Source organism: Semicossyphus pulcher, unplaced genomic scaffold (assembly GCF_022749685.1).
Source record: "Semicossyphus pulcher isolate SPU_LCO1_2020_fin unplaced genomic scaffold, fSemPul1.0.p SCAF_13, whole genome shotgun sequence".
Classification (NCBI taxonomy): domain Eukaryota; kingdom Metazoa; phylum Chordata; class Actinopteri; order Labriformes; family Labridae; genus Semicossyphus; species Semicossyphus pulcher.
This window is the reverse complement of record NW_027211637.1, coordinates 30,693,678-30,705,728: the sequence shown is the minus strand read 5'-3', so window position 1 is coordinate 30,705,728 and position 12,051 is coordinate 30,693,678. Positions and strand designations below refer to the sequence as shown.

Sequence of the window (12,051 nt, the reverse complement as noted above, 5' to 3'; positions counted from 1 at the left end):
TGATACATTTATTATAATTTTTTCTGGACCCCCAGGCTATGGTTCGCGGACACCCAGGGGTACTAGGACCCCACTTTGAGAACCACTGGTCTATATGTACCATGTTGTTTTTTTTATGTGCTTGTGAATGTAAGACAAGGCCGATCTACAGGAAGGACGTTTATTAGTACTTTTTTTAAAAACACAAATTACATTTAAAGTGCATTACACGAGGCAAAGACAAACACAATTTAACGTGAAAAACAGTGAAAAATAAAAAAATAAAAACAGTGAAAAATGAAAGGAAATGCAAACAAACAAATTGAAGCCTTAATTAAAGTAATAAAAGACCGTTTTATAAAGATTTTCAGTATCTATATAGCTTTTCATCTGTTTGGATTATTCCTCACTTCAGTCATTGCACTCATTGCATCGCAGGCTGAAGACATCAAAAGAATAATGTGATTTTTTACGTTCACTGAGGATCTGCAAAAGAAGAGAACACATATTCACGTTAGTCAGGTCATTCAGGTGACAGTGCTGCACAAAGTAAGTGTATACACAAAGAGTTTTAGGCTAAGAAAAAAAGAAAAGGAGGATTTTTTTCCATTTTGAGAATAAAGTAATAATTCAAAGATGAAGTAAACTTCAGGGAAATGAATAAGAAAATATAAATCAGAGGAAGAAGTTGTTTTTTTTCATTTTGAGTTTAAATTCTCAAACTTAGTTACTCACACAGACATGTGTAAGACACCTCCAGGTACTTATAAGTGCCGTAACAAGGGTCTCCAAGCTCTGCGTTGCTCACTTTGATGGTGCAGCTGTTTCTTCCGTTACACCTGTGGATGCAGAGTGACGTGAGTTAACACAGGATGAAATCGGAGTGAGATCTATAGAAGTGTGGGTGTCATTTTAAAGACGTTAGAAATGTGCTAGTAGATGTAAACCATCAGCTGTACCTCTGAGCCACTATGCTCGCAGGCCTTGAGCAGTAGACATTTTGGGTTTGAGAAACAGGACGCTGGAAGGAGCATATGGACCTGTCACGTCGTCCATAATGAGCGCCGTACACTTCTATAACCTGGCCGACGTCTGACAAGAGAGGAGGCGAGTGTTGAAATGCATCATGTTTACATCATTATTAATATGCCATAAAAATAAAAACATGTAAAAAAAGAAGTGATCTTACCACAATGTAGGTTTGCATAAGTATGCTCACAGACAAACTGGTGAACTGTGAAAGTAAGACATCAGATTAGACATCACACTGATGAACGTAATGAAACATCTGTTGGGAAAGGGTTGGTGAAGTTTGGCTCGCAGGGATATTTCATTAACTAATACAGCTTGAAAGCTAACTGCTAACTCCTATGCTCAGATGAATCAGTCATCATAACTCTCTCAGCTTATGTTTGTTCATAAGATGACTTTTTAAAGCCACTGGAAACCAAAATCGACAATACCCTTCTGGAAATATAGTCATTTAAGTTTCTGTACCGCTCTTACATTAGCTTTTCTTTTAAGTATAAAACCTCCAGATGGTCAACAACAAACTAAATGAAAGCTGCTGTGAGAGCAGCTTTAGTTTGTTGTTAATGCATTTTCTTTGCAAACAAAAGTACTAAAGACTGATTTTATGAAGAGCAGTATGTAAACATCTCTAACATGGAGGAACAACTCTTTGTGTTGGAAGTCAGACGTGCTATTTTAAATGCTGTTGTGTGGGCGTGTTTGTATTTATTTGCAGCTTGTGCTTCACATTAAAGTAAAAGCAGACGTGTGACTCACATGCTGGGAAGCAGGTGAAGTTGGTCTGCAGGTATTTGGAGATGCCGTAGCAGGGATCGGAGGTTCGGATGACCTCTGTGTTTAGTTCACACACTTTCTTTCCGTCACACCTACAGGAAACAAATACAATGAAAAATAACTATAATAGAGTTTGGGCTGATATCAGAGACGTTTGACTATTTTGCAGCTACATTCTTAAAACAATAGACAGGCAGGAAATGAACACTGAAATCACTGGTGATTTCCTGCCTGCAATGTGTTTTTATGACCCTGACACTTGCTTTGCAGATTATTACAAATATAATCAATCAACAAATTATATAACCTGTAAGTATCTATAACACTTTAATGTTGACATTCACAAGCTGCCAAGTAGTAAAGGAATAAATAAAATATATACATTTAAATGATAAAACAACGCATCAGTAATTATTATACAAAGATATAATATTATGCACGAGTACCATAACTGTTGGCACTTTCACTTACACTATAGCAGACTATGTGGTAGCTTTGATGCTAACACAATTCCCAGTTTGGGATCAATAAAGAACATGTATCTATCCTAAGTAACATACTGAACTTAGGACTTTAACTTTAACAGAGTATTTCTACAGAGTGGTATTAGTGCTTTTACATAAGAAAACTATCTGAGATCCACTTCCACACATACAGGATACATGTTTTGGCTTGTGTTGAGTCAGTACCTCCTCCTGAGGGTGTCCACGGTGCCCCGCTGAGAGCACCTTGTGTTGGCGAGCTGCTGAGAAGACCGTCCTTCACTGCAGGTCTCTCTGTCTGTGCGTCCATACAGGGCTCCCTGCACTCTGATCACTCCACTGTCTGTAACACAATATCATCATAATAAACAAGAGGCAAAATCCTTTACAAGAATCTCTGATCTGCGCTCTCTGAACCTGCTTTGTTGTAAATGTAAAAATCGTTATGTGGAGTCTTACCGCAGCCTAGACGCTGAACGCTGGGGCTGTCGTCACACATGGTCAGTGTCTCTGTGGAAGCGTCTAAAAAAACACATAAAAAGTGTTGCTTCAAGTGTGTTCACCCGATATATATTTACAATAAATATACTTCAGAATGTAAATATGTACCTGCTGTCATGAGCAAACATGTTGCTGCCAGCACTGAAACAGAAAAAGAGAGCTGCTGTCAAACGGGTTGTTTGTGTTGTTTAAATCCAACCAGAGTGAATAACTGAGGACTCATTTAAACAAAACTGGGGCAAAACTTACATCATCATTATCAAGCATTTAACAGTGTGTACAATAAGTATAACACTTAATTTATTTAGTACTTCTTAAAGCAAACGGTTTCACATTTCAAGGCTGAAATGAGGCAGAATAAATCAATCAAGTAAATCTGTGCTGGCATTAAAAAAAGGTTTCTTCAGATCCCAACGACAGCCTAATCCTTTACCAGATACAAGTGTTAATATAACTTGACTTTGCTTCTGATGTTTTTCCTCTTTTCTATAATAAAAATTAAACAAAGATAAAAACAGTGTAAATAAAAAAACTAAATGTATTATTAACATTTGAGGCAGTTTTGGCCCCAAAAGAAGAATTATTTAAAACCTAAATTTAGGACCCTTTGAAGCATTTAAAGCAGGTGATTTCAATCTTTTAATCAATACTGTAAATTGATTAAAACATGAAGTAAATTTAAAGAAATGTAAAAACAAGTAAATTTAAAGAAACAGGCTGTAAACAAAAAAAGAAAATCCTTAATTACAAACAGCACATTTTAATTCACCGCCACTCTAATCGAAGTCACACTTGTATATTTGATGAATGTGCTCCTTTAGACGTTTATACAACTTAAAAACACCCCAAAGTTCAAACAACAACAACAGTCAGTCTGAGAAGTTTTTACAGCCGTTTAAACGTTATAAACACAAAGTGTCTCAGACTGATAAAACTTTCTGTCCAAACAAAACCTCATGTTAACATTTAAGATTAACAGCTTTATCAGAAATCTGTTAATCAGTTAAAGTCCAAAGTAATTATTATTGAAGTCATGTATCAGTAGAGTACTCACACAGTGTAGTGCTGAGCCTGGAGGAGAGCATGGTGCTGGTAGCAGGTAGTAAGTGGGACTGATGGTGGCTGGAACACACACCTGTATTTATATTGGAGGGTCAGGAGCTGTTAAAATGAAACATGTTGATAGATAACAGACGGTCAACAAATTGACCTGAATCAGCTGGCTCCTCTCCAGCGGTTTACCACGCACAACTCAAACGAGGACTCGTGGGTGCAGCCACTGTGATAAAGGTTATAAATGAATGATTATCGAAAGGACACGTATTTTTCACAGAAGGAAGCTCACATAAGGTGTATTTAAAGAGCGTTACTCCCTCTGTCCAGGAAAATGTTTTACAGCCGAACATAAAAGATTCCTTTAACTACGAGTTTCCTGAAAGGAACGCAGGCTGCAGAGTCAGTCCCACTTTTTCAGGCCTTGTTCTCATTCGATGACTATTTGAGCTCTTAAATGTGTCCGTCCACTGTTTATGTGCTTCAACCAGACTGTGATCAAGTCTTTGTCTCATTTTTAGCCAGGTTTAGAAAACACAAGTCTGCAGTAAAAGCTAGAAGCTCAGCGAGGCTGTACCGAGCGGTGCAACTCAAGGTGTTACTTTCATGCACAGTTTAACAGATGGCCTGCTTTCAGGAGTCTTGCCAAAGGAGACTTTTACATGTAGACTGCATCAGCCGTGGATTGAACTGTTGATATTCTGATAAGAGGACGACACACTAACTCTTTGAATAAGTAAATAGTAAAAGAAAACTGTTGTTGCATTTGGACCGAAGTGTCGGAGAAACTGACACTGACTTCTCTAAAGCCAGGACACTAGCATGGCTAAAGATCCCTTTTTTTGAGACTCATTATGGGATTGCTCCATCTGCATTTACATCAAGCCAACTATATTAATTATAATCAGTTTAAAAGCCTGAACAGAATTATAATTGTTGCTGCAGCATCAGCAGTAATGTGAGCGTTGCATCAGACTGTCATGGTGAAGAGGGAACTGAGCCTGAAGGCAAAGCTTTCCATTTAACAGTTGATCTGCGTTCCAACCCTCACCTGGGGGCATGAGCTTTGGGTAGCGACCTAAAGAGTGAGTAGGTCATACACGCGGCCGAAATGAGTGTCCTCTGCAGGGTGTCTGGGCTCAGCCTTAGAGATAGAGTCAGGAGCTGAGACATCCGAAAGGGAGCTACTCCTTTGAATCAAAAGGAGGCAGTTGAGGTGGTTCGAGCATCCGATCAGGATCCTCCTGTGCGCCTCCCTGTGGAGGTTTTTCCAGGCACGTCCAACTGGGAGGAGACCCCGGGGCAGACCCAGAGCCTGGGAAAGCCTCGGAATCCGCCAGGAGGAGCTGGAAGGAGAGACGTCTGGGTGAACTTGCTTCACCTGCTGCCACCGCGACCAGGCCCTGGAAAAGCAGAAGATAATGGATGGATGGATAATTATATAACCTTAATCAAAACAAACAGGCCCAAACCTTTTAAAACTCAATCAGTTACACGAGAGTAGTTTTAATCCTTTCATAAACCCATCAAGAGAAAGATTGCTCCATGTAATAATTTAACCCGATTACGCCCTGGTTATACATTCTGCTTTGAGTTTTAATGGCAGTTTGCAAACAAGCTTATGTAATGTCTTTAAACACTTGATCTTATTACATCACTTCCTGTTTAAACACATGATCCCAAATCTTACATTTGACTGACTTCTATCATAGCTTTAAAAAATCCATGTAGACACAGCTAGTGACCTCTAACTAACTAAGCAGCAGAGGTGGAAGTAGCTTCATGTAATTATGCTGCTACAAATTACAAAAACAAAAAAGGAAGATCATGCAACAATTCAAGATTAAAGTAACTTTAAAAATTGGCTTTGCAGCTGTTGTTTGAGGGAGGAAGCACACAGTGACATGTTTGTTTAAGTTCAAGGATCCACACAATGAGTTCTGATGAGCCAATATAATTTGTGTTTGCATACAAGAAAACTCCAAAGGGCACCCTGATTTTTCTCCCGACTTCCTGGATCACTGAGGCGTGTTGTTCATTTTTCAGTTCACTTCCTTGAACACTAAAACTGACAACCCTGATCTGATAGCAAGGATAGCCAGGTAGGAATAGATGCACGTAGTACAATACCAAGTACTCCATGTTTAATCTAATAGAGTTAAAGGCCTCAGCAGAGTGTGTTTGTCTAATGTAAGCAGGGACTCTCTCAACGGGTCGCCACTGAGAAAGGCCCTGATGCCTGCTGACTCTTCCTCAACTTACAGGACAGGAGTGTTTTATTTCAGGGTGTCTTACACAAGATGGGACATAAAGTATATGAGACCAGACAGCTATGAAGCTCATTTAACATCTTACAGTCTGATCTGAACGGATATGGATCAAGTGAAGAGAAGCAATATCAAATCTAAATGTTATGCAAATGTAAACTGCCTCGAGGAAAAGAGAATTATAGCAAATTTGAATTCACTGCCGATTGACATGAACAGGAAGTAAGTGGTGCTGACTCTCCAACAGATGACATTAAAACATTAAAGAAGGTGGTGCAGATAATAAGAGTTGAAACAGACACACCTGTATTTATTCTTTTGGACAAGAACTGTAACAAAACGTTACCAGCTGGTTAAAATGCACACACACACACACACACACACACACACACACACACACACACACACACACACGGAATAAAAGCCAGGCTTAAGGACTGGTTGGGTGTGACAGACTCTTAAAAGGGTAATAAAGAGCTGAAAAGGAAGAAAAAAAGAAAGACTTCTTGGGAATCCACAAAAGGAAGTTTACATAGTGCATGAGTCATTGTGGACCTCTGTTCAGATAAAGGTTTCTAAAACTATAACTATAAAACTATAAAACCAAAGCCATGGCTCCTTGTAATCCCAAACCCTCTCTTACGTCTTCTGTGCAGAGAAAGAGACGAATATAGTTCCGCGTACACAGGAGGGTAGAAACTGTGTCACTCTGGTTTGATGTCGTTTTGCAGAAGGTGCTTCCTTGTCACTTTCGTCTGTTAGCCAAAGACAGAAAAATACCCCAAATCTGCAGTGTGTTGGAATGAACTATAATAATAAGAACTTTATTTATATAGCACCTTTAAAAACAAGACTTTACAAAGTGCTTTGACAACGAAGCAAAGCAAAACAGGACAACAAGCAAATCATAAAACCAGCAGATCACAAAAACAGGCAAAGCACAGAACCCAACGAGAACCCACACAACATGGCCAGGCCTGAGACCGGGGGGACAAAGCAAGACGAAGCAGAAACAATAAATAGAAATAAAATAGCTAAACTATTGAAATGAAGCGAAATAAGAGCTGTAAAAGCAACAAAATAATGATAAAACAATAAAAGGACATAAAAGCGCTGAAGGCAAATAAAAAGATGAATAAGAGAGAGAATAAAGTGAAATGCAAATTTTGAAAAGATAGATAAAAGCCAATAAGAAGGCGACATCACATAAAAGCAAGTCTATAAAAGTGAGTTTTAAGAAGAGATTTAAAAGATGTCACTGATTTTTACAACTATGTTAAAGCATGTTTTGCTTATTATTAAACCGTCTGGTTATGACACAGTCTGAAAGTCATTCTCATCACTCTATATCACCTGCAAAAGCAAATCAGAACATCAGCGACAATAAAACTGCTGGTGGGGGGGGGTAGGTGTCAGACGAAGTGATTAACTGCACGCTGCCTTTGTTGACTGTTTCCAGGGCAAAAACTTCAGGTGAGTGTTCCTTCTGACTGTTAAAGAAAGCAGGATGAGATTATTTGTTAAATACTGCCACTTAAGCATTAACAGGACAGAATCAGCAAAGAGATAAGAGGTCCGGCTTTGTCCACAGGGGGCGCCAAAATCAACACCAACCCAGAGTTCCTCACGGCAGCTTTAAAGCACGGCTGCTGGCCTACTTACTTATTATGAGCTCTCATTTTCAAACAGGAAGTCTGAAATTAAACAGAATCATCTTCTTTAAACGCTGAGGAGGCGTTTGTTCATCTGAGGTGCAAATTTCCTTTTTCAAGCTGGATTATTGGAATGCTCCGGGGTTTGTTTCGTCTGTACCTTAGCAAAGTAACAGCCCGAGTACGCCAAATTAAACAGGAATGGTCGTGCCACAATCATTTACAGGAGGGACAGTCTCTCTGTGTCTCTCTGCTGAGCATTGTCAGTATACGAAGTGTGCGAGGAGTTGAGTGAGGGGAGAGTTTCCACTGATTAATCAGATATAATAAAATTCCTTTCAGGCTTAGATGAGATATCGCAGTTATAAGACATGTGTAGTTCTCTCCCATACACACACTCTGATGACACGAGAAGATAAATGGAAATGGGTAATGGACTGTACTTGCAGTGCAGAACCGCGTCATCCTCCCGCTGCTCTTAGTTGAAGCCCACTAAATGACTCACGAGGAAGTAACTTGTATTCTAATCATAGGGCAATATATTTCATAGGTGTAAGTGGAACAGTGAATAAGAGCAGCCTGTTCTAATGATTTACTTGTAATGTTGCCTGTGAATCAATTTGTTGAATGAATTGTTTAAAATCACAGAGTTGGTGAGCGTTGGTGGACGAGATGGTTCTGTAAAGAGGTGAGACAGGTGCCTGAACAGGATCGAACTGCTTATTGATTCAACTGAAATGAGGTCAGAGCTGTAGTTACATCCCATAACAGTGATGTCATCGAGGCTTGACATCCTGGCACAATATGGGCACGGTCTGTATGTGCCATGGCTGTAAAGAGTTCAGGTGTATACAGCATTTGGCTGGATTGTTAAGATAGATGCAGGTAAACAAGTCTTACATTAGTGACATGGTCGAGTATCCAAAGGGTTTGTTATGGTTTCATACAGAGCAACAACCTGCCAACCTGAAGTCTAATCTGCTGTGATGCTCGTTGTGCCGGGAGCTTAGTCACTGCTTATACAGACTCACTTATCTTCATCTGCAGTACTCGATTTAAACAGCAGGGGGCATCCACTCGTCTCTTTGAGCACTGTCTTTTTTATCAATGCAAGACTAGATGATGGGCTTTAATTGTTTAAAATATATTATACCATTAAGTATATGATAGAAGCTGCTGATGTGTATACACCTATAACATATTCTTTGTATTCTTCACACCACCACATTGTTGCATAGCTAATGAAGCTAATTAACGGCCCCAGGGGCACAGAAAGCGCCTGGTCCACATAGTTAGGTCATGTCTTTAAAAGGGGAACTGTATCAAAACTAACATTAGACCACCCATAAAGTGTTCATTTAATCCATACAGTGTTTGTTTTAATCAAATTAACAAACAGATTAAGTTTGCTTTACAAGCAACACATTACAAACAGTATGCGTTTATTTAAGCAATAAATCAGATTTGTCAATATTGCAGGAGCAGTGTCATCGAGGATTGACATCCAGAAGGAAGTGACATCATCAGTGGGGATGTGATATAATAAGGGCAGATGTGTCTGCATCCCTGGCACACACAAACGAGTTCTTCTCCTGACACTTTGCATCGTTGATATAATCCTTCTCTGCAGACAAAGGTCAAAACAAACACATCACATTCAGGCCAACTGCTTCCATAGTCTTCACCATTTGAATGGAAAATACACGCACACACATAACCTAACGTTCATGCACTGCATAGTGAACAGACAAAGTTAAGTTAATGAACAGAGGTATACTGTATGGTTGTGTTCTTGGCTTTTTCATTATTCATTCATTACACTTATTTCAGACACATAGATCCAGATCATAGTATGTATATGTGTCATATCTTATGTTTCCTTTACATACTAAGATTTAAAACAATAGTTTAAGCCTGATACAGCTCGGCCATCACATGATTTACACGGGCCCAACACATTAACAACACATTAACATTTTCTTTACAGTGGCACCTGTGAGCTTCTGTTTGTTTCCAAATAATACAAAATAATATCAAGAGGGCCTCAGATAATAAATCCTTTGTACCTCTGAAGTTCATCTCCATGCAGCCTTCTCCTCCATGGTTGCTCGGCTCTCCCTTACCCCAGCCACTGAACCCAAAGTGTTTCCCATCACTCCACAGCCACACACCTTCCTGAAAGAAGAGGTTTGAAAGGTGAAAGAAACGTAATGACATTTGGAAAACTCAACGGCGATCAAAATCATGAACAAGATGACTTTAAAAAAAATTGTCGCAAAAGTTAAAACGCTCACCTTCACTGCATCATTGCCTCCAACCCAAGTTGTTTTATGCGAGTTAGTCACTGTGTAAATCAGGTCTCTGAGGAAGGTGTACTCGCCTGTAGTTTGGATGGAAGCCAGATTTCCACCAATGGAAGTGCAGTGGTACTGATGAAGACGACAAGGAGTTCCTAAAATCACTACACTTACTGCTATGAATGTACCAAAACAAAAGGCAGTATTCTAACAAATAGATGCCCAATGTAAGAGAAAACTATGAACCTGAAATGTCTTTTAATAACAACATCATTTCACATGCAATCCAAACAGAGTCTATAAGAAGTTACTACTTTAACTTTCAGTATGACCTGCTTGAGACAGACGCCAATTCAGCCGACGTACATGTTAATATCAGAAAGTGAAGCTTCTCTAAAAAGTGGCAGCTGCATCAGTTGTTGGTACCTCTGCATCAGCCCAGTCCCTCTCTTTGAAATGGAACTGGAAACAGCGAGTGTCAAATTTAGTCCAACCAGGAGGGCACTTCTCACAGCCATCGCCTACAGAATGATTGTACATTTAGAAGAGCAATAAAACAACAAGGCCACATTCTATTCATATAATCTATGACTCTGATTAATATACCCTTTCATCATTTTAGTCAAGTGAAGTCCCTTCTGCAACAGTGAAGAGGCATTCAATGAGTGCGGATACAGAGCACAACATTACTGGGACTTTTCACTCTGTGTATCACTCCGCCTCAGCCACATGTTCTGAATACTGTGAACACTACAGCAGAGCATGTATGTCTACACTGATCAAGCTGGTGCCTCTGAGTCACACAGCAGACCCTTATTTCACTGACTGATGATAAATTAAAACAAACAGATCAATGTACAGCTGATCTGTGGTCACCTGGAGACACAAAGTGCCTACAGGAGAATATGTGGGTTGCTTGGCAACAACAGTCCAGTTTCACTTGTGGAACGAGTTGAGTTGGTGGAGCGAAAACAATCTGTTGTTGATTGTTACTTTTTATCACTATTAGCCGCTTGTACAACTGTTGTGTCACACCTGAGGTGGTGATGATGTGCTGATATCACGGCTGTGACTCAGTCGGAGGCACGAGGCCGCAGATAATCACAGCCTCAGTACAACATCACTCCCGCTCAGGTGATATTGCTTAAGTACACAGCATGCAGACATTTGAATGAAACAGAATAAGGGATAATCAAGGTGGAGACACAAGAGGGAAAATCATATCAATCGCATGTTCACACTGTGTCTTCAGCTGCATGTTGAAGATTCCCCTCCAGACATGTAAGAGGTACCGACCTGCTTCATGTGCACGTTCCCCCTGTGGATGTAAAAAAACACAGTGTTCAAAATAAAAACTCAACTCAGACTCAGATTCTGACCAATGGGTGAGCTCCGTGTCGATTATGGTGGTCACTACATATTTAAAATGCCAACTTTGCGTCAACGTTAAATATTCAAACTGAAACGTATCCACTGATTAAAGTAGTGCTAAAATTAACTCTCAGCTCGACGTGTTGCACGGCAGGTTGTCAGCAATTGTTTTGTCTGTCACCCTACACTCTTCCTTGTTGGAGGCAATCCACATGAGCAGATAATGGATAGTATCAAGTATACAAAAAACTAATTCATAACTTCCTCGTGCTGCGACATCGCTCCCAAAATATCGACAATCAGAATCGCCTCAAGTGTTCCTGGCTCCTTTAAAAGGTGCTTTACTGTGCAAGTTCAAACTACATTAAGCTGCTAAATATAAACAGATATATGGCTCATCCTATATTCTATAATTATTTCCACAATTTCCCAGTTTGGGATCAATAAAGTCCATCCATCGGTTTATTTTAGTTCTTAGTGAAACTTTTTTTAAGATAATTAAACTATGGGGTGCTGGTTTAGCTCAGTTGGTAGAGCGGGCGCCCCGTGTACCGTCCTGGTCACAGGTTCGACTCCCGGTCTGCTGATCACTTGGTGCAAGTCATCCCCCACTTTCTACTCCCAACATTTCCTGTCTATCTTC

The 12,051-nt window shown here is 39.8% G+C and overlaps 2 protein-coding genes across 2 annotated transcripts; both read right to left on the bottom strand.

Annotated features, from left to right (window-relative positions):
- Positions 1-454: 454 nt before the first annotated feature.
- Positions 455-3,853, bottom strand: LOC138589405 (L-rhamnose-binding lectin SML-like). The gene is made up of 9 exons (XM_069659668.1): positions 3,823-3,853; positions 2,877-2,909; positions 2,727-2,789; positions 2,475-2,610; positions 1,768-1,877; positions 1,169-1,213; positions 939-1,071; positions 715-818; positions 455-465 (listed from the first exon to the last, which is right to left on the bottom strand). The coding sequence occupies exons 1-9, from the start codon at positions 3,851-3,853 to the stop codon at positions 455-457; spliced, it is 666 nt and encodes a 221-aa protein (XP_069515769.1).
- Positions 3,854-9,263: 5,410 nt separating this feature from the next.
- On the bottom strand, positions 9,264-10,577 carry LOC138589404 (galactose-specific lectin nattectin-like). Its single transcript, XM_069659667.1, has 4 exons — positions 10,464-10,577; positions 10,035-10,169; positions 9,807-9,915; positions 9,264-9,364 (listed from the first exon to the last, which is right to left on the bottom strand). Exons 1-4 carry the CDS (start codon positions 10,575-10,577, stop codon positions 9,264-9,266), a joined length of 459 nt encoding a protein of 152 aa, XP_069515768.1.
- Positions 10,578-12,051: the final 1,474 nt, after the last annotated feature.

What these genes read in the sequence shown, in the direction of transcription:
- LOC138589405 (XM_069659668.1), bottom strand. Translation starts at nt 3,853, where the DNA reads ATGCTCTCCTCCAGGCTCAGCACTACACTGT. An exon ending in CAGGCTCAGCACTACACTGT is followed by an intron (nt 2,910 to 3,822) that starts GTGAGTACTCTA and finishes TTTCTGTTTCAG; the next exon opens with TGCTGGCAGCAACATGTTTG. An exon ending in GCGAGCATAGTGGCTCAGAG is followed by an intron (nt 819 to 938) that starts GTACAGCTGATG and finishes CTGCATCCACAG; the next exon opens with GTGTAACGGAAGAAACAGCT.
- LOC138589404 (XM_069659667.1), bottom strand. Translation starts at nt 10,577, where the DNA reads ATGTACAATCATTCTGTAGGCGATGGCTGTGAGAAGTGCCCTCCTGGT. An exon ending in GGGACTGGGCTGATGCAGAG is followed by an intron (nt 10,170 to 10,463) that starts GTACCAACAACT and finishes CGTCTTCATCAG; the next exon opens with TACCACTGCACTTCCATTGG. An exon ending in GAGGCAATGATGCAGTGAAG is followed by an intron (nt 9,916 to 10,034) that starts GTGAGCGTTTTA and finishes CTCTTCTTTCAG; the next exon opens with GAAGGTGTGTGGCTGTGGAG.